This window comes from Crinia signifera, chromosome 7, assembly GCF_055691185.1.
Source record: "Crinia signifera chromosome 7, ASM5569118v1, whole genome shotgun sequence".
Taxonomy (NCBI): domain Eukaryota; kingdom Metazoa; phylum Chordata; class Amphibia; order Anura; family Myobatrachidae; genus Crinia; species Crinia signifera.
Window position 1 is genome coordinate 62,402,685 of NC_139223.1, and position 26,858 is coordinate 62,429,542.

Genomic DNA, 26,858 nt, shown 5'->3' on the forward strand with positions numbered 1-26,858 from the left:
ATCATGTCACCAGTAGTGCTGTTACATATGTCCCCAGTGAGTTTTTAGCAAAAAAAAATATTTTTTTTTCACTTTCTGGAATGTATGGTTTTCGGAATAATTCGGATAACGGATACTCGGATACGGGATACTCAACCTGTATATATATTATCTATATATATATTTATTCAAAATAACTGAAACAGTTCAAATGTGCTCATATGTTACAAATTGTGTCCCATTAAAGTACATGATTATTCTCTATTACTAGCACTTCTTGAACACCCGAAAAACAAATTATATTCTTGACATATCTTATTCTCTAATAAAATAGAAAAAGCATTATTGTTCTCTCTATCTTTTGGAGCAATTTTAATTTTAATTATATATTCACCTGATTTAGCATCTCAGTAGTACTTACAAGAAGGCTTACCCATTAGTGGAGTCCCATTGGCTGCCAGGATCATTTGATCAGCTATTGTCTTTGTCTTGGAATAATAATCCACCTGCTGAAAATGAAACAGTCAAATTAATAAAACATGTCAAACAATTTTAACAAATGTATTAATTGATTAATTCAAGTGATATCCCATCAATGATAGTTTCAGTAGAATTTACTGTTAAAGAGCAGTAGGAACAGCAGGATTAAGTGATATCCCTCGCACCAGAGCCGAACACATGGTTGTTACAAGAAGAGATTGTGACCATGACAATCTCACCATCATGGACCTTCAGATAATGTCAGTGGCCATTGATTTTGAAGCCTTCCTCATAGCTTTTGAGCAAACTAAGTGAGTCAGCTGCTGAAAATTCGGGCAAAGAAGTTGGCACACAACCTAAGTGGCAAGGCCCAGTAAGCTTATGTAAATTTAGAAGAGGGGCAAGCCTTAAGGTGGCCATACACACGCAGATTTATCTTCAGATCAGACTGGTTGGTACAAAAACATGGTTATGGATGAGAGCACATGACAGTTGACCATTTGCTTGGAAATGCTGGAAAACTGACAAACTGTCACTCACCCATAACCATGTTTTTGTTCCAACCAGCCAGATCTGAAGATAAATCTTACTAGTGTATGGGCACCTTAACTTAAGGTGCCCATACACGGTGCAATGATCGCACCCGTTATGGGAAGGATCACATCACAACGCATGCATTTTGCATGCGATGTGTTGCGAGAGCAGTACTGTCCATTGTACTGTGCGATGAGATGCCCGCAGCAGCGCATCGCACGGTCAAATGCACCGTGTATAGGCACCTTCAGATTACATTTTGTCCAATGTTTGCTGGTCCATTAGTATATGGGAACGCTTAGCGTTTCATGGGTGTTATCATGCTAATGAGGTAATGACGGACATGCGAAGGGTGGACAGCTGATATCACTGGATGTCAGCTGCCCGCTCACTTGCCCCCGAGCCTACACGCATATGTAAGGTTGCTCAGAGCAACCTTACATATGCATGCACCTTCCACATCTTTTGATCGAAAGATGTGGAGGGTCCCAGTAGCATGCGAATAGATGTTTATGTAAAACATCCATTTGCAGGCAGTGCGATAGTGCATGCCTTGCAAATGGGGGGCCGGCGTACCACCACTCCCAAGGCGGGATCTGGTTCACTCGCAAGGATGCGAATTTGCATCCGAGCGAATGAACCAGAATAACCCCCATGATGCCAAGTGAATCTTTACTGACTCGCACCTGTAAACACGGACTAAAATCTATTTAAACTGGGATGCAGTTTAAATCCCGGCGGTCGGGATCCCGGCGTTCAGAATCCCGACGCTGGAATCCCGACTGCCGAAATCCCGACACTTTCTCCCTCGGTGGGTGTCCAGGACACCCCTGGAGGGAGAATAAATTAGCGTGCCGAGCGTAGCGAGGCACCGGGCCCGCAAGGGGGGGCGATCCACGTCCCCCCCTTGTCGGGATTTCGGTGGTCGGGATTCCGGCGTCGGGATTTTGAACGCCAGGATCCCGTCCGCCAGGATTTAATACTGAATCCATTTAAACTGCTATTCTGGAATGCGATGGGAGACAAACATACACGTGTACACACAGCACACGTATACACGTGATTTAGTCCTGAGAGCACTAATTGGGGACATCGTGGAGTGAGATTCTGTGCTTTAACACCATGAACTGGTATGCACATTCAATACTGCTTCCCTTATTAGACTTAACTCAGGGTTAGATCCAGAATGCCCAAGTAGGGTAGTCCAGGTAGAGAGCATTTTGTCCAGGTCCAGGTAGTGCAGGGTTGTCTACCTGACCGTCTCCTTCAGGAAGAAAATGCTCTGTTCCAGGACTTCCCTGGTAATGTAGGATTACCATCACCTGTGGGGAGCTAGGTAATTGATAAGAAAGGTGTCTCCCCACAGGTGATGGCAATCATACATTACCAGGGAAGTCCAGGAACAGAGCATTGTCTCCCTGATGGAGAGGGACAGGTAGGCAACCCTGAGGTAGTGAGCATTTTTCTCCTGGAACGTTGGGAGGTATACACAAGCTAATATACAGTCCCCTTGTTTTAAGTGCCCCAGACCCACCCAAAGCTTAATTCGAACCAAATGTTTAGACCAATATCCCCTATGCTGCAATGTATCTTAAATGACATCATTAGCAATGCTCCAGACTTGGAATTTCATTTGTCTGCAGCTGAGGCACAGAATTTAAGGCATTAAGGCATAGCCCGGAAAATTCTTGGGATTACCAATTAAGAGGGTAAGAAGGAACAATGCCCTCCCTCCATATAAATAAAATGATCCAGTGATCATATGTGATCACCAGCCAATAATAACTACTAAGGGATCCATAATTTAAAAGATGTGAGTCTCCTCTTTCTGAAATGGGTGCAACATATTTTATGGAGAGACCATGCACTGTGTCGGGAAACATGATGTTTCTCTAGTGGAGAGGGTTTTCTCTGATAATCACACTGATCAGCAAGCAATAACCTCTATGAAACATATCGTTTGTAAGGGTGCCCCCATCACTCTAGAAGCCACTTACCTGCTGTCCTGTACGATTACAGTTTGCTGTCACTCAATAGTAGTTGGCGGCAGTGGCTGTGTACTGTAGCTGTGTACCATAGGTGACAGCCCGCCCCCCCCCCCCTCCCCAGTCTCCTCACCTCCTCTGCGCCTGGGGGAGGCCGGTGTCATTACCCGCACACACTTCCTCTAGTATCCTCGTCAGTCCTTGGAAGCTGAGGCTGGTGACGGAAGGCTACAGTATGTCAGCGGATGGGATGTCCTCCCTGTTATGCCACATGTGCGCACGTCACTCCTGGGGAGCTGCAGTACTATGCATGGCGGCGCATAGTGGCCCCAGGTAACCAGTCTGCACTATTGTCATGTTTTACTAAAGAAGGGGGGGCGCCACAAATTTTTTGGCAGGGGGGAGCTAAATTTATAGTTACACCCAGTTGCGTAACTATTAAATTTGCGCCCCCCTGCCGCAAATTCGGGCAGCGCCCCCCCCCCCCCCCCCCCATAGCGTTAACAAAAAAAACCCCAGGTTTAACAACCCCCCCCGTAGGGTTAACAAACCCCCCAACCCCTTGCAGCCGGTACTTCCTGCCGCTTCTGTCAGATCCCGGCTCTCCCGGCTCCTGCTAATAAAAAGTGACACTCAGAAAATGGCTGCCCCCGTAATGCAGACTCCTCTAGCAACCTTAAAAATGGTCTGCTGTATGGGGGTAGCCATTTTCTGAGTGTCACTTTTTATTAGCAGGAGCCGGGACCCGACAGAAGCGCCAGCGGCAGGAGGTACCGGCGCACATGGTTGGTGGGGTTTGTTAACCCTATGGGTGAGGGGTTGTTTTTTATTAGCAGCCGGGACCCGCAGACAGAAGCGCCGGCGGCAGGGGCAGATGGCAGCGGGTAACCATAGCCCCGCAGAACCCCCGGTGCCCACACCTTCTCAGCGCCTCCCCGTCACCGCGGGGCCTGTGGGGCTATAGTTACACCACTGGTTACGCCACTAATCTCTCATCCTATTAAATTTCCCCCTAAGTTTGTTGTCTAAAATGAGTCAATTATTACCTTCTCCAGTGGGTAATAAGGAATGGTTTCCTCGTCACCTTCCTCTATGTAGTTGCCACCAAAAACCACATTAACTGTACTGGTGTAGATTAGTCTGGGGATGTTTCTCTGTAAACAAACTGCATGGAAACATGAAAGCATAATACATCAGGGTATATACAGCTAACTTACATGTGAATAAGTGCAAGCTTCCCAGTGACTTTTAGTCGCTTTCTGGATCGAAAGCTGTTCCCATGTTGGTCTCTGTCCCATAATTGCTCAAACCAAATATGTTCTCTACATAAAGCATTGCACCTATTGAGTCATGAACACTGGAGTCACTTTGCAGCTGAGTTGTATTCATCTATGTCACACACACACACACACACACATACACAGCCAAAATACATGTTTGTTTAAATAACTGTCATAACTCTTTGTGCATCCTTGTACCAGCACCATACATGGTGCAAGAGATCTAGACAGATTAACCAATGCCCAAGCCCCTAGGCTTTCAGATACTTTTCGGTCCCCTCTGACACGTCTATCTTCACCCCACTACAGCTGACATTTGTGAAACAGAGCTTATGCCATTATTTACACTTTTAGTATTCACATAGGCACTCATACCTAGAAATAAATTCTGCTGGCACTGTCTCCTCCACCGCCATTGTCTCAAAACATACCTCCGCTAACTACGACCAAGCCTTGCTAAGACTCATAGTTCATAGTGCCTTTACCATTGGTAATAGAGCCTCAGCAATAAAACACCCTGTGGGGCCCCTGAACTCCAGCCTAGTCAACCTAATGGATCATGTGGCCCTGGTCTGGTCACAATATAGACCTGTGCACGCCTCTGAATTGGCTAATTTGTGTTACAGCTACAATAATATTAATTAAAAATAACAAAACTTACCATCAATAACAACCTGTGTTCCTCCAACGTTTATAGATTCAATCTGTTTCTTCTGTAGCTAAAACCAACAAGAATAATCTGTGTATGATCAAATAATTCTACTGGATTCATTTTAAGGAATGTACAGTATGAATCCCTGTAACCAGGGCCGGTGCTAGGGTGTCTGTCGCTCTCCTGCAAACCATAAATTTTGCGCCCTTTCACATTGCCATTGCAACAAGCTGCAGCCCGATTGTGGGAGCATATGCAAAATGCGATCCAATGGAGGATCTCTGGTGCATGTACATGTATGCATACACCATCTCAGTGCTGTGTCCGCAAAATGTTGCAGGCACTAAAGGTGCCCATACACGCTGCGAGAATCGCATACGTTATGGGCTAGAGCCCATTGCACGGCATGCATGCAATGTGTGTGCGATGCGATCCGAAAGCAGTACAAAAAGTATGTGCAGCACATACTTTTGTACGGTGCGATGCGATGCCAGCAGGAGCGCACATCGCATCGCACTCTGCTATTGCAGCGTGTATGGCTACCGTTAGGCACATAACCCAGCTCTTTATTTTAAAAGTGTCTAAATTAATATAAAGAAAATCTACAATTATTAAAAATTTTGTTATAAACATGTATAATAAAAGACTCACTTTTTTTTTGCTGTTTAACTGAGGACACCATCACACCCCTCTCATGACTGAGGGGGAAAAGAGGTGAGAGAAGGAGGAGATGAAAGAAGAGGGGAGTGTGGTGTATATAGTTTCTATTGCTGTGTAAGTATCCCGTGGAAGGATATAACAGATCTTAATTTCTTGTGTGTAAGTTGGCGTATGAATACCTGTAATGTATGTAGTTCCTGCCCTGCAGTTTATGAGTAAAGAAGCATGCTGAACTTCCTGTGTCCTCCTTCATGAAGGTTTGATATAAAATAAGTTACAGACTTAACACTGGCGACGAGGATAAAACCTATTCTTCAGTATTGCTCCAGTGATCAGTGGAATGCCAAAGGACTGACTCTACACAATTGTGGGGTGAAAAAGGGCAGCACATGCAGACAGCCATCACTGAATACAGGAGCACGTGAGTTCTATCATTCTTTCTATACAGAAGAGAGGAAAGAGGACATTAAGGCAAGATGTCAGGATATATTGGCACAATAGCTGCTTTTGATGGAGCTATAGAGGACTGGACTACATATATTGAGAGAGTGGAATTGTACTGTGATGCTAACTGTGTGCAGGCTAACAAGAAAGTAGCAGTCTTACTAAGTGTGATGGGGGCCAAAACATACAGTTTACTGAGGAGTTTAGTAACACCTGAGAAGCCAGCCACCAAGTCATTCACTGACATTGTGGACATCTTACAAAAGCATCTAAATCCTAAACCATTAGTGATTGCTGAAAGATTCAGGTTTCACAGAAGAAATCAAAGTAAAAGTGAAAGTGTGTCTGAGTACATTGCTGCATTAAGAAAGTTATCTGAACACTGTGAGTTTGGAGCAGGGTTATCAGATGCCTTAAGAGACCGATTGGTTTGTGGGATGATAAGTACAAATACACAAAAGAAATTGCTGGCTGAGCCTAAACTGACCTTAGAGAGTGCACTATCCATAGCTATTTCAATGGAGACTGCAACCAGAGATGCATCAGAATTGCAACAGAAGGCTCCAGAATGTTCTACCACTCCAATTCATTGGAATCAGAGACAGCCCTGTGCCTGCTGTGGGAAGTCCTCACATGAAGCCAGTCAGTGCTGGTTTAAAGACAAAGTATGTCGAAATTGTAAGAAAAGAGGCCATATTGAAAGGACATGTCAGTCGGGGAAAACACCCAACTGCTCAAAAGCATATAAAGCCTCTGGGAGAAAATATACAACACCCCAGGTGCATAAGGTAACCGACAATGAATCCGACTCTACTGATAGTACTGGGACAGAAAAAGGCTTAGGCAGCCTAGATGTGCACTCTGTAACGTCAAAAGAGTGCCAAGTGATGTGGGTCACCTTAAAAGTAGCAGGTATTGACTTAAAAATGGAATTAGACACAGGCGCTGCTCTGTCAGTGATAAATGCAAAGGATTACAAACGCTTATTTGCTACAATTCCTTTAAAGAAAACATCAGTGAATCTCCGCACATACACGGGCGAACTGGTGTCTCCACTGGGAAAAATAAAGGTTTCTGTGACATACAAAGGCAATAATCATGAACTGTATTTATACGTACTTCCACAGGGTGGGCCGGCACTATTGGGTCGTGATTGGATAAGGAAAATTCAACTTGACTGGCATTCCATTCACACGTTACAGTCTACCACCTCCAATGTATCTAGCAGTGATGCAGCTACCAAAGGGCTCTCAAAACTGTTGGATGCTGTACAATCCATTTTCCAAGAAGGAATAGGCACATTAAAGGGCATCAAGGCGAATATAGAGGTGGATCCACAGGCAGTTCCAAAGTTTCATAAAGCTCGTACAGTACCATATGCTATTCGACCAAGGGTTGAGAAGGAATTACAGAGATTAGAAGACACTGGTATACTCTCCCCCGTGGAATGGAGTGAATGGGCTACGCCTATAGTTCCAGTAGTAAAGAAGGATGAAATGGGAAGTATCCGAATTTGTGGCGATTTCAAGATGACAATAAATCCAGTGCTACGAACCGTACAGTATCCTTTGCCCAAAATAGAGGACATCTTTGCATCCCTTTCAGGGGGTGACCGCTTTTTCAAAATTGATCTAGCTCAAGCGTACTTACAGATGGAAATTGAGGAAGCGTCCAAGAAATATCTTACCATCAACACACACAAAGGCTTATTACAATATAACCGTCTTGTGTTTGGACTATCTTCAGCCCCAGCACTATGGCAGAGATCAATGGATATAGTCCTACAAGGAATACCAGGAACACAATGTTACCTGGATGACATAATTGTAACAGGCAAAGATGACGTGGACCATCTAAATAATTTGGAGAAAGTGTTAAATCGACTACAGGAGTATGGACTCAGAGTAAATAAAAACAAATGTGCATTTTTCCAAGAAAGCATTTCCTACTGTGGACATGTAATCGATAGAGAGGATCTACACAAGTCGGCTGACAAAATTGAAGCAGTACTGCAAGCACCCCGGCCCCAGTCTGTGTCGCAGCTAAGATCTTACTTGGGTCTAGTCAATTATTATCACAAGTTCTTACCAGACATCTCCACAGTCCTACACCCACTAAATGCCTTATTACAGAAAAGTGCTCGTTGGAAGTGGACAAAAGACTGTGAGGAAGCTTTTGCAGAAACAAAAAGATTGATTACATCTGATAAAGTCCTTACTCATTTTGATCCAACACTGCCGATCAGACTGGCATGTGATGCCTCACCATATGGCATTGGAGCAGTGTTGTCACATCAACTAAGAGATGGAAGTGAGAAACCAATTGCATTCGCCTCACGGTCCTTGACTGCAGCAGAAAAGAATTATGCGCAAATTGATCGAGAGGCCTTAAGTCTAGTGTGGGGAGTGAAGAAATTTCATCAATTTTTATACGGACAAAGGTTCACATTAGTAACTGATCATCAACCATTGGTGTCAATTTTTAACCCCCAAAAGGGAGTTCCAGTCATGACTGCTGCTCGTCTTCAACGTTGGTCATTATTCCTGGGTGCACACTCATATGACATTGAGTTTAAAGGAACAAAACTACATGGCAACGCTGATGGTCTATCACGTTCTCCCTTGCCCCAAGGCAATGAAGCCAGTGACCAAGATGACCTGGACATTTATCACAATATGTTAATAGAACAGCTACCTATAACCAATGACATGATCAATCGGGAAACAAGGAAAGACCCAGTCTTATCTAAAGTAATGGAATTAACTCTCAAAGGTTGGCCTAAACATGGCAATGCTCAATATTACGGTTTTTCAGCCAGGAGGGATCAACTTTCTGTCTGTCAAGGAACTCTGTTGTGTGGTTCCAGAGTGGTAATACCACCCAAACTGAGACAAAGAGTGTTGGAAAATTTACATGAGGGGCATCTGGGCACAGTAAAAATGAAGAGTCTTGCTAGAAGCTATGTGTGGTGGCCAGGAATCGATGGGCAAATCAAAACATTGACAAAAGGATGTGAAGGGTGTCAAGGAGTTCAAAATTCACCATCCACAGCCCCACTGCACCCCTGGGAATGGCCATCATCTCCATGGCAGCGGGTACATATCGACTTTGCTGGTCCATTCATGAATTGTATGTTTCTTATTGCAGTGGACGCTCATTCAAAATGGCCAGAGGTAATAAATATGAAATCCACTACGTCTGAGAAAACAATTGCTGTTCTGCGAACCATCTTTGCCAGAAATGGTCTACCAGAGCAAGTATGCAGCGACAATGGACCACAATTCGTGTCGCATGAATTCAAAAAGTTCATGCGAGATAATGGCATTAGACATTTCACATCAGCTCCACACCATCCAGCCACTAATGGTTTGGCTGAAAGATTTGTACAAACATTCAAAAAGGCTATCAAGTCCGCACACCAGGAACATCTGCCTTTACAACATAAGATTGACAACTTCCTTTTCATATATCGTAGAACTGAGCACTCTACTACTGGTCAACCGCCTGCTGTGCTGTTTATGCAGCGAAACTTGCGGTCTCAATGGGACTTGATAAAACCAGATGTGAGAAGAAAGGTACAAAACAAACAGTTTCAAACGGTTTACCAGAAACCTACACGATCCTTCGACATTGGCCAAGAGGTGCTTGTCCGTGACTACAGAGGAGACAAATGGCAACCGGGCATAGTTTCTTCAAAATCTGGCCCACTGATGTATGTGATTGAAGTTGGAGGGGAATTGTGGCGTCGACACATTGATCAAATAATTGAGGCCAGGAGGCAGATGACTTGTGAGTCGGAATCTGGACACAGCCAAGCTAGTGATGTAGGGGTTTATGTTTATCCCCATGGGCCTGGTACAGAGACTGTTCCTGACACTGAGGAAAATGTATACCCCTCTGGGTTGACTACAGAGACTGTTCCTATGCCTAGAATGGAGTCACCTGAACAAGAGGTTCCCCTAGTGACAACAACTGACCCTGAACCTTCTGGTGTGACTTCAGTGGAACAGCCTGTCTCTAGGGAATTTAAACATCGTTACCCAGACAGAGTTCGTAAGGCACCCCAAAGGCTTGATTTGTAGCCTTCTGGGGTAACATATACCTTGTGTAGTGCTACATTTACAATTTGTCTGCTTGTATCTAAGTTGGGAGGAGTGTGGTGTATATAGTTTCTATTGCTGTGTAAGTATCCCGTGGAAGGATATAACAGATCTTAATTTCTTGTGTGTAAGTTGGCGTATGAATACCTGTAATGTATGTAGTTCCTGCCCTGCAGTTTATGAGTAAAGAAGCATGCTGAACTTCCTGTGTCCTCCTTCATGAAGGTTTGATATAAAATAAGTTACAGACTTAACAGGGAGGAGATAGAGAGGGCTGAGTGTTGAGGACTGGCAGTGGCACTGGCACAGCACACTGAGAAGAGGGAAGGAAGGGGAGCGGCGCTGCTGCCTGTTCGTCATTTGATTGACAGGCACAGAGAGCAATGGGTAGGGGATGGATCCGGACATGACATGTCATCCAGGCATTCACAGACAACGCTACATGCCTCAGCGCAAGTGTCCGTGAGGAAGAGGGGGCAGGTCGCAGGAGGAGGAGAGTGTGTGCGCGGTGCAGGGAGCTGCTCAGCCTCTCCATACTGCCACCCACTGTCAGACAGGCACTGCGGGTGGTGTGCAGGCTGTGTGCACTCGCAGTGCAGGGAGCAGCTCTTTGACAGTGGGTGGGCGGCAGTATAGACAGGCGCTGCATGAGGCAGTGACAGTGAGGGCTGAGGCAGCTTTAGCAGAGCAGGGAGGGAGACAGCGATTTTTCAGCATGGCGCCTCCCTGCTTTGCAGGAGCTGCTGAGTGGGTAGCGCCAGCCGTGCCTGTAACCCATACTTGCCTAACCTCCTGGAACAGCCGTGAGGCTACCGAAGATTAGGTTGCCTCCCCGGAAGCAGGGCAAGTCTTCTGGACCCAGCTGCCACCTGCTCTCGGCCTCCTATTTAACTGCAGGAGCATCAGGGCAGCTGGAAGATTACATAATGTGCACGGAATTGCGTAATTTCAGGACTTGTGGGCCTGATTCAGCAGTCAGAACAGCAGCTGTGTCTATGGATCAAGATGCTGTTAGTAAATATTTCAAAGCAGCAACAGATGCTGTGAGTAAATAGACACCTGCTGCCAGTTTATGTAATGTAACATGTCATCACTGGCATTAACATCGGTCATCTGAGTAACACTAAGATTATCCAAGATGGCCACTTGCCAGGCTGTCGGGGCCAGGAAATGTGTACCTACCAATGTAGATCTTGGCCTCGCCACCCCCAGAAAACAAGGGGACACACCCTGGCTGCAGACACCACATCATTGGAGATGTACATAAACCATCAGTTACTTTCATCTACAAATCAGGCTCATTGCACAAGAGGTGTTACAGTTGTGGCTTAGAATATTGACAGCAGAGCCCTGTTGAATAGCAATGTTTAGAACCATTTTATATGTTCTGGCATCTAACACTACTTTGCACCACGTGTGCACGCCCCCAAGGTCGCAGACATGGCTGGTGATGTCATCAAAGTATTGGCCGGTGATGTCATCAAAGTATTGGTCGGTGAAGTCATCAAACATATTTGTTACCATAGTACAAACAAATGGATGTTGTTCAAGTTGATCGCACCACAAGACTGCTGCACTGTGAACACCAGGGGTTACCAATCCAAAAATGGAGCATACAAATACGTGATGGTGTATACACTTGCGCTGTCTTAATCTAGTAGATTCTAGCTGCCTTCCTCTCAATGGAGGTTCATACACGAACAGAGACAAGGGAGAACTGGTCAGTTATTAAAATCAGCGAATCAATGGCGAGCAGAGGTATTTCCCCCTTGCAACTGACCTGTCTACCAAGCCCTATAGGCACATAAAGGTTTCTTTACACCGTTCTCTGTTCCCTCACTCCCAAATAAATTGAGCTCACCTTATTGCTGGGCCCTATGTTCCTGGAAAGGTTTCTTTTCGGGTCAGAATCCCACCCGTCAATTCAGGTTTAGAGAAGAGGATGTGTGCCAACAAGATGGAAATTGGCACTAGATACCCAGGGTAGTAAAACACTATTCCTCCTCACCAATGCGTTTCGGGCCTCACAATAGGCTCTTTTTCAAGGAGGCGCTCACTAGGCTTGCCAGGGATGCCGGGGACAGAGCTGCAGCTTGCAGGGACAGTACGTGACTACGCTGCTTGACGGGGACACTACGCTGACTACGCAGGGCTGCCACTGGGACACTACGCTAACTACGCTAGGCTACAATCATTCAATTTATCGAACAGATGTGGTTGAAATCAAATGATTGCATGCAATATCTCATAAGTGTATCGGCTATATTAGGTTAAAATGATTTGCCCAAGGAACCCTTTTGCTCTGTGGTTTAATATTCCTCTTCTCCAATAAATCAGCCTTCGATAGCTTAAGAACCTTTTCATTTGATTTATATAGATGTTTTAAATGATAGCCTCTGTGTTGACCTCCTCTTCATCACTAACAATCGACAGATACATAAGATTTGCGAGTAAGGTGACTCTTGTATTAAAGAATTCATATGACAGCTATTATGTTCCAACAGGTTATTATGATCTGTAGGCTTAGTGTGTATTGAGGTCAACAATTTACCATCAACAATACTCACATCTAAAAAAAAGTGACACGTTATCTATGATGAATGTGAATTAAACAAAATGTTGCTTCTTCTTGTGTTTAGTGAATAGATTAGACAACATGCTCTTGGGTCCTGACTCCTGACCATATGAAATGATGTTATGCAAGTATAAGAACAAACTGTTTTAAGGTTTGGATCCGAGAAAAGTGATTTTTCTCCTACACTTTTATTCCTACATCATGAAACATACAAGGGTGCTACCACTGATCCCATTGCGCAGCTGTCAGTTTGTAAATAAACATAGCCATATAAATAATTACATGTCATAGTCAATTCTAATAGTATTAGGAAAAATCTATGGCCCTTATTTTGGTTCACTCGCAGAGGAAAAATCCTTCTGAAATGGAAAAAAAACATGTGCACTACAGGTGGGGCAGATGTAACATGTGCAGAGAGATTTTGACGACGAAGGGTTTGTACATCAGTCATACATAGATACACTTGGGCTCTTATTTTGTTGGAGAAATCATTCGCTCGCAGATCTGAGACACCTCTATGGTGTCTCAGACCTGAAGGCGCCCTGTGTGAGGACAGGCTGCTGACAGCTGCTGACTTCAGCTGCCCGCACCCGTGTCACTGGGCATGGGAACGCCCATTAAACGCTGGGCATTCCCATATGCAAATTACCCAGCCTGCCGCCCCAGGCCCCCTGCTCGGACTGGTGTCACATGCGCATAAAAACCTATGCGCATCGGTATTACCCCCCTTGATCTTGTAATGATGGTAGCATTTTAATGTGTTTGAAAATGTGGTGGTGTCCTTTAATAAAGACCACGCTTTTTGTACACACGTTTGCAAAAAACATCTAAATAAATGGATAATGGTTGATATAGTGATCTCCTGGCAAAAATAAAAGGTCTGCCTGGGGGATTCACCTCAGTTTTGTGCACCTTTGTTATGGTATAAAGCAGAGGAACCACTGGGTTTTTACCCTACAATGCTTGTTTGATTTCACTTGATATAATACCCTCCTCACAACTCATAGGGGTTTCCATAGAACTGCCATCTTAGTAAATAAACCCGCTTGCGAGCAGGTCTTTACGTTATTTCTTAACCTTTTGAGTGCCATCTTTGCTGTGAGAGATCCTCAAAATGCCAGAGCCTAGTGGGATTAGAAGATAACCTTTTCTATGTTTCACCATCACTTAATTGGCAATATACAGTATTTCAGCACAGTAGTCTCTCTTAATCATTAATGTAATTGACCCGCCCTTATTGGATAACAATGTCCTCATCTTTGCTAAGATTTTTGAGCGCTGTACGTTTCTTTATGGACATATTAAAAGAGTTTACATGTATTGGTGGTAACTTCAGGTGTCACCATATCATTAAGCATTCTAGAAAAAGTTTTAATAGAACTGTTGGATGACAAAGGGTGATATGACGAACCAGGTTGTAATGCTTTCAGCTCAGGTGGAATCTGTGTATCACTGCAGTGCTTGTGCTTGCATTAGTCTTACCACTAAAATGTTCTTTGAAATGGAGTGTTCTATTCAATTTAAGGGTTTATAAAGGTGTTATTTGTATTGCATCTCAAAAAATGGTTCTAAAACATTAATATTCAACAGGGCTCTGCTGTTGTTATTCTAAGATGCCTGAGTGCCACCTCTTGTGGAACTTAAACATTGGTATTGCCTCAGGGCTCTACTGGGAATACACTAGATGCTTTTTTTTCTTGTCTAACACGGATGCTTAGCAATAACCCCATATATATATATATATATATATATATATATATATATATATATATATATATATATATATACATAGGAATCCGCACACAATTCACTGGTTCATCCCGGTAGTGCTCACTCCAAGGCACAAGTCCACAATATAGAATTTTGAAAGGAGGGCACTCACCAATTCGCAGATAAAATTTCTTATTTATTCAATTCATTAAAATATTGAACCTCAAACAGTCGTCAACGTTTCGGTCCGCATTTCAGACCTTCTTCAAGACTGACAGTATAGCAGCAAGAGATCATACTCCAACAGAGACCTAATTCACACTGGACCCATGATGAACCTATATACCCGCCTACACAGGAAGTGCCATCCCATAGCCAATGGGGTTGCACTCTATTCTAATTATATAAAATAAGTGTCTAGGCTCATATACCACTAGATTCAAACATGTACTGTACCACTGGGTATATATAAAACCTATGTGATGCAATAAGAACCCCTCTATATCATCGGCACAAAGCCCGCAACAGTGTAATCTATTAGCGCGGCGTGCGTTCCAACTCAGTGGAACGCACCGCCATCTTGTTTCCGCTACCAGCGTGAAACTGTAGTGGAGCCGTACCTATTGTTACTACATCTAGCCCATCAAAGCCATTGATGGATGCGTATGTGCTCTACCCTTATTTGTCGTCATAGGAGAGGACGGGCCGGGTAACCGGACCGATCGTCCGTGTAGGCTCTTATCTGATGGTAAAGCGTGTCCCGGATATGACGCGTATTATATTATATTATCAGGAGTGAGAGTAATAAAGAGGAGATAATATAATTTCACTAAGCTACATATCCACGTATGATTGTAAATCTTTATAGATAACCACTGCTTCACAAAATAAAATAAAATTAAAGTACCACGAATAACACCGAGATTCCTATTTAATTATTTATTTATACACTTTCTAATGTATTATCACTGCTGCTATATGTTTGCACCACTGCTGCTATACACTATCGATGCACTCACCAATGATTCACATCGATCCACATGCTGCTATAATCACTGCTGCTATATATTATCAATGATTGCACCACTGCTGCTATGCACCATTTTTATCCCTTAAACCAGGATGCTTCCGTTGTTTAGGGTGCATTACCTGCCGCTCACTCGCTCGTGCTGATTCCTTCTGCCACCCTTTTAGTGGCAGACGATACCTGATCCGACATAGGGTAACCTGTACGACACGGTACATAGTGTACATGATTTCGTGTCCGTGCGGGTTACACTATGTCGGCAAAACAGAGCGCACGTTGAGAGATCGGATGGCTGGTCACCGCTCTTCGATTAAGGCGGCATTGGAGAGCGGGCAAAGTGACCAGCCTGTTGCCCGACATTTCCTCATGGCCAAACATACTCTACCTATGCTGAAATACATCATAATAGATCATATACCTTAGGATATTAGACGTGGCAACCGAGCCCTGAAGTTGCTGAGATGTGAATCACAATGGATTCACAGGCTCAACACCTTAGCACCGAAAGGGCTTAATGAATCTGCTGGACTTCATGTATTTATCTAATTTTTTATTGCTCCAGTATCATCCAGTATGTACTACATTTTGATATTTTGATGACTTAGTCTGCCATTACTATATTGACTGCAAGTTGTCTTGATCTTGCTGTTATATTTGCCATTTTTCTCCCTCTTCCCCTTTTATTTGTTTTTCAGGGGACGACTTGAAGTGTCGACATATGCTAATGTCGTAAATTGTCTTTTTTTCCTGTTTATGTGCATTCGCTTCAATAATGATATGATGTTTTTCCTATGTCTTTGCAAATTGCACTTTTTTGGTGTTTAACTATGTCTTTTACTTATTTTTTGTACTTTTTGTATGATTGTGTTTTTATGTACAATATTTCACCATTCGGGCTCATCATTGTATTTAAGCGGTTTCCATGGTTATGCTGTAGTGTAACGGACTGAGTCATTTGACGTGCACCTGTGTGGGCTTAAGGGTGACGTCAGCGCGGTGGTTTCTGCCGGTTGACGCACCCGTCCATTGCGGATGACGTCAGACAACGTACGCACGTTTCGCGGCACCTGGACGCCGGGGGTGTGTTGGTATGTACCTATAAATTACCTGTTTGTGTGTTAAATTTTTATTGTGTCCTGAAGAAGAAGCATACATTAAAGAGCTTCGAAACGTTGGCAGAACTTTTGTCCGTCTGAAAATTTCTTTATAGCGAGTGCTACCACTACCTGGCTGTTTATATATATATATATATAGGAGAATGGGGCAACAGGGCGGCACTCCAAGGCAGAGATTTATTCTGGTGCAGGGTCCATAATAGAAATGCAAATACACTTACCCCCCCAGGGTGAAGGAGTTCAGACCAGCACTCAATGTAGTAGTGAAGAAAAACGAGGGTTTATTTCAAGTACATCAGAAACAAACAGCAGCTGTCCCGACAGCTGTTTCTACTGGGCTTATGCCAGTTGTCATCAGGGGAACAGAAGCACACAGAATGAACAGCATATATAGCAAAAAAAACGCCAAACTGACATGCAAATGAGGTCCAATTAACCTATCATGTCATTGATGACGGCCCTGGTACAGTGACCTATGTGTGGGCGTGTAGTACTGTTCAACTGACAGCGGGAGTTCCCTGCGCGTCAGAGAGGAATGTCTCTGAGCGCCAGGACCCGTCATCAGCTGTGTGCAAGTGGCTGGTTGCTGTGGTGACAGACGCACCAAGCAGCGGCAAGAAAGTGTGGGGAAGGGAGAACGGCTGTCCTGTAATCCGTGCTGTAAGTAGCGATGGCAGCAGCCTGCTGTCTATCGCTCCTTTGTAGCAGGGAGCAGCCTCAGGGATGTCTCTGGCTCATACGCAAGCGGCATCACCATCAGCGATGTCCGCTTCCACGGGACAGAAAGTGTCAGGCGGGCTAGTGTGATGTGTGAAGGCGCCGGGAGACTCTGTGGCACAACGGGGCATGTATGACATATACGGCAATAGACATAGCGGCATCACCGTCAGCGCTGTCTGCTTACACGGAGTAGAAAGTCTCAGGCTGGCTTGTGTGATGCGTGTAAGCGCTGGGAGGTTATGTGGCACAACAGTGCATGCATGACATATACGGCAATGACCATAGAGAGTTGGATATCATGAATCCAAAAAAGACTCAGTGTATAAAAAAGCGAGTACCACAGTAGGAGAGCCACAGTCCATTGCATTGGACACTGATTGGATAACATGAATCCATGAAAACAAGCAGAAATACAGCGAGTGTGAAAGTAGGAGAGCTGCAGTATTCAGTGTAGCCCAACCTTCCCAAACCCATTCTAATGTGTGGGAGGTGGTAATAGAGGGCGGTATATGCAATATATAGTGACTGAGGTGTACCATAACTGTGCCCACAGGTGAATACAGGGCAAGAGGTAGTAACGTTGATAAAGTACGTGCTCAGTATACGGCTATAGGAAAGTGCAGAAAGGTCATGCTGATAGCCTAATAAGCAGCCACAACGATATGGTGTGGGGAACCTGGGTGAGTTGAATCAAAGCCAGTCTGAATCACCAAGGGAGGTCGTAAAGCTACACCGTGGCATGCGCAGAGAACGTTGCCCATCAGGGCCAGAGCGCCAGACACACACGGAGGTGCTCAATGCTGGTACAATTGCACGACAACATACAGCAAACAGGACAATGAAAAATAACATGATTAGAGGAAAAAGGAGAAAAAAAACACTTGAAAAAGCACACTAAAGAAAACAACTCATTCTAAAATCTTCATTGAGTCCAAGAGGGGACATGCAGTTCAGTCTAAAGATCCACTGCAGTTCTCTTTGAAGTAGAAGTCTGTCTCTATCACCTCCTCTTCTGAGGGGTGGTATGTGATCTATGATGAAGCATTTGAGTTGCGTGACAGTGTGAGATTTAGAAAGAAAATGTCTTGCCACTGGGAGGTTTTTCAGATCATTTTGTGCATCCTGCGTATTGTAGCATTTCTTAATGGAGGAGCGATGTTGACCCAAGCGTTCTTTAAGCATTCTAGTGGTTTTGCCCACATAAAGGAAATTGCAAGGACATTGGAGGGCATAAATCACATATCGACTGTTACAGTCCAACCGATGTTTAATAGAGTATTTGGTCCCGTCTTGAGGGTTAGTAAAGTGTGAGCCGGTTTGTATGAAGTTACAATTCGTGCATCCTGCACATTTGAACGTGCCTTTTTTGTGGCTGAGCCAATGGGTTTTGCTCGCCGGGGCTGGTCCAGGTGCTGTCTTCACAAGAAGATCCCTGAGGTTGGGTCCCCTTCTGTATGCAAACCTGGGCGGTTGTGAAAGTTCAGTGGATAGTACTGGGTCGCTGGCAATCAGGTGCCAGTGTTCATTTACCTTGCTGCGTATCTGGTTGGAGGCCACCGTGAATGTACTGCAGAAGTTCAGAATCTTAGACTTCTCAGGTTTTAGTTGCTCTTTGGTCTGGAGAAGGGTTGACCTCTCCAGTGCTGTAACCCTCTGAGTTGCCATGTCCACTTCCTGCTTACTATAGCCCATTTCAAGGAACCTCTCTCCCATCCGTGTTAGAGCCTCCTCACAATCGTCCCCGTCTGAGGTGATGCGTCTGACTCTCAGCAATTGGGAATATGGGAGCCCTTTCTTGAGGGGTGCTGGGTGGAAGCTATTAGCGTGGAGGAGAGTGTTTTTATCGGACTCTTTGGCATAGATGGTGGATTTGATGGCAGTACCAACAAGGGTAATGGTAACATCAAGGTAGTTAATGAACTTCTCGCTAAAGTTCATGGTAAATTTAATGGTACAGGGGAGCGAGTTGAGATAATCGAAGAATTGTAGCAATCGTGGCTCACCTCCTGTCCAGAGCAGAAACAAGTCATCGATATATCTGACAAAAAAGAGAATGTGGTCCTTGTATAGGGGGTTCCCCGTGATGTGTTCAGACTCAAAGGCCCCCATCACAATGTTGGCATATGATGGGGCCATGTTGGAACCCATGGCTGTCCCCTGTTTTTGTCGGTAGAAACAGTTCTCAAATAAAAAGTAGTTTTTGGTCAAAATGGTTTCAATCAGAGTGAGTAGGTATTCGACCGGTGGTCCACAATAATGTGGATTGTTGGTTAATGCAGCACGGCAGGAGTCCAGTTCTAGTTGATGGGGGATGTTGGTATAAAGACTGCATACATCCCATGTTACCAGTAGAGTCCCTGGTGGAATGTCCTTCAGTACTTCGATTTTTCTGAGGAAGTCACTGGTATCCGAAATAAAGGATGGAATCTGCTTCACCACCGGTTGTAGGTGGAAATTCACCAGTTGTGATAGCGGCTGACACAGAAAGTCCCTTGCTGAAATAATCGGCCTGCCGGGTGGTGACGTCATGGATTTATGGACCTTCGGCAGGGTATAGAGGAATGGAATCTTGGGGTGTGTCTGTCTCAGAAAGTCTGCCGTTTCCTTGTTGATATATGAGTTGTTGAAACCAATTTGTATTATTTGATCGATGAGTTTCTTGAATTGCCAGGTAGGGTCATGCCCAAGTGCTTCATAGCAAGTTGAATCCGACAGTTGGGTACCAGCCTCATGGGTGTAATAGTCACGGTTAAGGAGTACAATACCTCCCCCCTTGTCAGCTGGCCTGATGATCAGGTTGGAGTCCCTGGACAGAGATTTGATGGCTTCTTTCTCTGCTCTAGAGATGTTGTGGTACGAAATCTTTTGTTCCTTGATGTGTGGGTTGGTATCCCTTTTCAGCAGCCTGGTAAATGTGTTGATGGAGGCATTCGTTGTGGGGGGGTCAAATGTGCTTTTGCATTTCAAATTGTAAGTTGTATCAGTCTGGAGGATAGTGTTGACTGATGGTTGCTTTAGGAAGTGATCTCGCAGCCGGAGTTGTCTCCCAAGTCGATACATATCAACCTGCCACTTGAAGAGGTCCTGTGTCAGTGTGGGGACGAAAGATAGTCCCTTGTTGAGCAGCGAAGCCTCTGCTGGAGAGAGATGATGGTCCGAGAGGTTGAAAACTTCAGAGCCCAAGCTCACTTTGCTGATTTCTTTTTTCCTTTTTCTCCCACCTCGGCGGGTGGGTAGAGCAGGTTTTTTGGCGGTCTGCGAGTACGTTCGCCACGGGCTAGGTATCTAGCTTCCTGCGTGCTGCCTGATGGTGCTTCGGAGTCACTCGTGGATGTATGAGAACGACTTTCAATATCTGTAAATTGAGCAGGAGGGCGTCTGCCAACTCCCCTTCTCTGTTGTTGGCGAAATTTTCTGGGTTCAAGTCTAGAAAACCAAGGATATACCCTGTTTTCCTTGTAGTCCAATTTGACTTGTTTATACTTTCCCTTTTTGAATTTCAACAGGTTGTCTTTAAACTTCTCAATTTCAGTCTCAAGTTTTCGCAGGAGCTCGCTCTGGGGTTCCTGCAGTTATCAAACAACAATTATCCTTAAAGCGCTGATGTCTGTAGGGATTAGTAGGGATTAGTGTCCAGGATATATATTTATTCAGGCTTGTGCTGCACTCCTATTTAGGGCCCTTCCAATTTAGCTCAAGCCGCAAAGTACATAGGAAAAGAAAAGGAGGCGCACCATAGTGTAGTATTTAAGTTTAATAGACAAAACTTTACTGAAAAGATAAATCTCACATAAGTACGTGTTATAATCAAATAACACGATTGCGCATAAGAACAAGGTATATCACCAAATACAGCTTTCAAAAGCGGCACACTGCACTTTTCAGCCTGGCTCCTGGACCCGCCGCGTCACCACATCTCCGCGTCACGGCTTGCGTTCTTCAGCTCCGCCCAAACGCATTTCATCCTACGGGACTTCATCAGTGAGTGACGAAGTCCCGTAAGACAAAACGCATTGATATACCTTGTTCTTATGCGCAATCGTGTTATTTGATTATAACACATGTACTTATGTGAGTTTTATCTTTTCAGTAAAGTTTTGTCTTTTAACCTTAAATACTACACCATGGTGCGCCTCCTTTTCTTTTCCTATATATATATATATATATATATATATATATATATATATATATATATATATATATATATATATATATATATATATAAGATAGAACAGACTTTCATTTGCGCTATGTGTAACAACTGCAATCTATAAGACATACCTGTTGTGTGCGGAGAAAAAGACCAAACATGACTTCATCAGTGATTCCGATACAGGGTTAGGGATTATCAGTTGTTTTTATGTTTCTCTTTTAATTATACTCCTTTTAATGGAAGTGTGCAGGGGCGAATTGGTAACTAAATCCAGCCCATGACAAGTCTTGAAGCAGCCGGGGGGGGGGGGGGGGGGGGGGGGTGTAGTAGCGCTAGTGACCTAGGGTGGTGTGGAGGGGTTGCGGGGAGGTAGTAACGCTACTGACAGGGGGGGATGGAGACACTACTGGCCCGAGGGGGGGGGTGTGTGCTCCCGCTGCTTACCGGCTTTGGTGCCATGCTGCAGCGATTCTGGTCACTACACAGATGAAGCAGTCGCGGGTGACGTCAACCAAGAGCGTCCACCGGGCAGCCGCGGCCATCTTCAGACTGGTCAAAGCTGCGGCCGCTCGTGGCCATATATACTATTGGCAGCATAGCGGTGGTCCGGCAAGGGGGAAAAGCGGCCAAATCTGGACCGGCCCACTGGGAAATGGCCCGGTTTTATTCTACCCACAGGCAGCAGAATAAACACCTGTTACAAACCAAATGGAGATTCAAAAGTATAAGATCCTTATGAAAAAGAAGTGAGAAAGTGCTGTGGGTTTGTAAATCAATTTGAAGAACAAACAAAATAAAATATAAACATTCTGTACAGATTTCTAAATATAAAGACAAATCCTTATCCCAAAGTTCATGTCCAATGGAGAAGATATTGCATTAACAATATCTCAAATTATCATAACCCTCCACCCTCCCACTGATTTATTATCTTTTTCTAGCTGCCATTTCATCATCTGGAGTGGAAAGTGTTCTAACATCCACACCCCAGCTCCGCCCCCCTTCGCCTACATAATTATCGCATATGCTCTAACATATGCGATAATTATGGCAAAGGACAGCTCTTGCGTTAAGAGCTGTCCTTTGCGGTGAGTCAGCGGGTCCCGCCGGCTCCCCCCTCCCTCCCTTACCCGGTGTTGCAAGCCGCCGTCCGGGCTGCAGGACACCCTGATGGACGGCGGATGCGACGCAGAGTGAGGATGCCGGGGACGTTGCCGAGCAACGTCCCAAGCCTCACTCTGAGACGGAGCGTTGGGACATTGCCAGGCAACGCCCCCGAGCTTCCGCCCGTCGGACACGAACGCGCGCGTCTGACGTCAGTCAGGCGGCGCGAATTTCAAATAAATAGCCGGCGTCTGCTGGACACAGACGCCGGTTATAGCTTTTGGGTGCATTGAGTGCATTGCTCTGCCCAAATTTACCTTCCCGGTTCCCTAGGCTTCCTAGGTCTTGGATCCTTATCCAGTGTTCAGTCCTTCAGTGTCCTGCCCTCCAGTGTCCAGTCCTCCGGTGTCCTGTCCTCCAGTGTCCAGTCCTCCGGTGTCTTGTCTTCCAGTGTCCTGTCTTCCAGTGTCCAGTCTTCCAGTGTCCAGCGTTCCAGTGTCTGGTTTTTCAGTGTCCTGCCTCTATGTGAGCTTACGGTCGGCCCTCATCTTCCATCTCTAGTGGGTCACGTAAGTGCTCCTGTGGAGCCTGGGTCTCTTTCCCTTGTTATTTGTGACCCGCCGTGGTCTGGCCCCTCCGTGGGCTTGGTATTCTTTGTTCAGTCATTTCCGGTGGCCCGTCGTCGCCGTGCCCCTCCGTGGGTTCTGTGGTATCTGCCCCTACGGTCTCTTCATCCGTACCTCTCATTTGGAGCCTTTAGGCAGGGAACATTCCGTGTGGTTTTCTGTGTTTTGAGGAGTCGGCCTCCCTGTTGTGCTCCTCTGGCCCACTTGTGTCTGCGACTCGGTCGCTCCCCGGTTTGGCCAGGTGCCGGCAGTCAGGGGCTCATCTCCCAGCTAGGCCCGGTAGTTAGCAGTCCTTTTGAGTACCCTGTGGCAATTGTCTACCCTTTTTCTGTACCTAAGACCTAGCTGCATCGGGGTTGGAGCGGGCCTAACTCGCTCCTTCGGACGCGGCGGCCACAGGTGAAGCCTAGCTCTGCAGGGGTTTACCATCTGCCTCAGGGGCTCAACAGAGTTAGAGTAGCATCCGCTGTGGCCATCCTAACCGGCGGTCCCGGCTGCGGGCTCACGCCTGACCTCCTGCCTTCATCAACCAGCAGTAATACCCTAGGTCCCCGTGGGCATCATAACGCCCGGCGCTGCTGCGCCGGGCTCTCCTCCTCCCTGCACCCAGAAGAGGATCATAGTGCAATGAGGAGGAGGTCACAGGTCCGGGCAGCACAGCACTGTGCTGCCCAAACACAGGTGTGGGGGGGGGGGTTGGTGCGGGGCAGCGGGAGTTGGGTAGGCGGTGGGGCGGGGCGGCAGTGGGTCACGGTAGAAGCCCATAGGCTTCTATGGGGCATCGCTAGATTTTTCTGGCGATGCCCCCCCGAGGCGGTAACCCGGTGGGGGATGTTTAGAGCATCAGGATTTTTACCGCATTTTTAGTTTAGAGAATCTCCCCCTTAAAATGCCTCTGAGAAAGCCACCTGGACATGTTTATCAAAATAACTCTGGGCCACGGCCAGGGACGAATTAAGGTCTGTGGGGGCCCTGGACAACCAAATTGTGGGGGCCTCCCTCACCGGAGTAGTTATTCTCACTGGCCATTGGAGTCGGAGCTGCTGCATGGGCACGGCCTCTTCATGGCGCCTGGGACACGGGGTGATCAGACGGAGAGAGCAGGTCACCCCGGAGACAGTGTGAGAAGAGAGCAGGGCAGTGGGGAGATGCGGGGCTGGCAGGTGAGTGGGAAGTCTGACTGTTCAGCCACTGCAGGGACCCCCTACCCGCCTGCCTGACACCCACCCACCACCCACTTGGAGTGTGGGGGCCCCAGGGAGACCACCCCTAGTTGCCCCTTGGTGGATCCGCCACTGGCCACGGCGGCTGCCTAGGGACAGGTAGAGAGATTTTGTTTTCCTAGCACCAACAATCATAAAGCTAAGGCTTTAGCAGTACTTCAACTTCAATTTAAATTGTCATTCTTTTACCCCGCTCATAGGCGGAACTGCCATTGCTGTGGCAGGTGCTATGCAATGGAGCCACTGAGAATTAAGGGGCCCACTGCTGCCCCTGTCACTCTCTTCCTGTCACCCACTGTTTTTCCCTGTCACACTCTGCCTCGCCCTGTCACTCTCTGACTCTCCCTGTCACCCACTGCTGTGTTGCATATTGAGAACTTGGGTTTGGGTGGAGGAGGGGAGCCCAAATTATATTTTTGCACCTGGGTTTACCTTTCACAAGTTCTGTTTAAGTGGATGACACTTAGAGGCTCTCTCTATTGTTTGGTGGTCACTATACTTTTTTTTGGGAGGTGGGAAACCCAGGGGGGATAATTCTCGGGTATTATGCCTGAAAGTGGTACTACTCAATGTTTTTCTACTCACAGCTGGGTTTTTTGTGTGGTAAATTCTATTCTGATTTCATATGTGGTATCTGGATATGTAATGCTGTCTTATTTATTGTTGATGTTAGGATTGTAACTCCCAGAGGTAATGGAGGCACTAGCCTCCGGGCTCCAAGCCCTGAAGTTGCACCTTTACCTGTGTGGTTCCAAGTGTGACCACTGCTCTTTCAATGGAGCTCTGCAACGCACCTGCTGTTGCTGGATAATAGAGTTAATTGGCTCTATCCCAGGAGCCCTGCTAACATCTGCAATAGGGGACAGGTACTTGTTCTGGACTGTGAGATGGGTTGCACCGGCGAGTGAATGCTGATGCACACATTTACACTATTGCGGGAGGGGGCACCAAACTTCAGCTTGCCTCCGGGCCACTGGGAGGAACTAATACTATATAATTTCAGTATTGCTCTATTATTACCTAACTTATTATTAAAGTAATTTTATTAAAGTAATGTTAAATACTTTGGTAGATTTCTGCAAAATTAATATACATTTTACATATCATTTAAACACTTTAAAAAGACATTAGAGAGACAGAACACTTTTGTTAAAGTCACGGAGGGAAGTAGTAACGGTCACTCACTTGCTGATATCCGGACATTCCAAAGGACGCAACATGAAAAACACAGCCAACTCCTTCACAAGCTTTGTACAGAGAATCATAATCCCGTATGTCCCCCTGAAACACAAACAAGACATGCACACTATAGGGCGTAAGAACCCTTCTCAAATCATTAATCATTTACATGGCATCTTATTTTTCTATTTATTTTACACTATGGCCGATGTTACCTGTATGAATGTAGCACGACTTGGCACTTCGCAGTCCGGCTTGTGTATATCGAAAAGAACAACTGCGTACCCCAACTTTATTAGAGTACATCCGAGGTTGTGTCCCAAATAACCAGCGCCCCCCGTGACCAGTACTTTTGTTATCTCCCATGTGCCAGTGTGTGCGCCTGGCATGCAGGAGGAAATCCTAGTCTGATATGGCACCACACCATTCAATCTGAAGGTTCTTATTGGCAGCTTGTTCTTGAGGCATTCTGAACACATCTCTTCCTTCTCAATCCGGTTCCTCAGTTCATCTAACTCACACACAGATTTTGTTTCCCTCATGACTATAAATGGTATCCAGATGTAACCAATAACCTGTGGACAAATTAACAAAAAAAAAAAAATAGAACATTAAATGACAAAGTAGTACAAACAGTGGTGTAACAACAGCCCTGCAGACCCCTCAGTGGCGGGGAGACACTGAGTAAGTGTGGGTGTCGGGGTCTGGGGGGGCTACAGCCGTGACCTGCAGATCAACTTTTCTGTGGTTCCAGCTCTACTCCTGCTGCTATGAAAAATAGAAGCTACACATCTGATCGCAAAAGTTAGTCTGAACTGACTATTATTTCCTCCGCAAATCGCCAAAAACAGGGGGCTGACATTTATGTGCTTGCATTTAAGCGGGTGGACTGCATCTCAACTGCCTCCGAGCATCTCAACTGCGCCAGATTTTTTACGCCATATGGCTTATACACGCTAGGTGTACTGTATGAAGACACACCTGTACAAAAATGTTTCCAGTATACTGAAGATCAGTACTTTGAACATGATATCACAAGTGCAGCCACACCTGAATGACCCCCTGTGAGCAGCCTGCCACGCCCCCAATGTAAGAAGAAGTGTTAAATAAGATTTTGTAATGCTGTGAGTCGAGGTATGGGGATATCAGTGGTTATAAGTTATAGTCCTTACTGCTCCTATCAACTTATTGTGCTATCAGCAAGTGAGGAGTCGCAGAGTCTGCACCTTGTACATCAAACCCATCTTGTAACAGAGAAATGCAATCTAACATGACACTATCACCAGGAAATATAAGACCACTGATAATTTGA

General features: G+C 45.5%; 1 protein-coding gene across 1 annotated transcript in view; it reads right to left on the minus strand.

The window, feature by feature from the left end:
• Positions 1–26,114, minus strand: part of SDR42E2 (short chain dehydrogenase/reductase family 42E, member 2) — a 63,276-nt gene extending 37,162 nt beyond the window's left edge. The window contains exons 1-5 of the mRNA XM_083153235.1: positions 25,762–26,114; positions 25,553–25,648; positions 4,920–4,977; positions 4,025–4,143; positions 413–488 (exon numbers count right to left, since the gene is read on the minus strand). Coding sequence (XP_083009361.1) covers positions 413–488; positions 4,025–4,143; positions 4,920–4,977; positions 25,553–25,648; positions 25,762–26,088 — 676 coding nt within the window. The 5' untranslated portion in view covers positions 26,089–26,114. The remainder of the gene's footprint in view (positions 1–412; positions 489–4,024; positions 4,144–4,919; positions 4,978–25,552; positions 25,649–25,761) is intronic.
• Between the last annotated feature and the right edge of the window lie 744 nt (positions 26,115–26,858).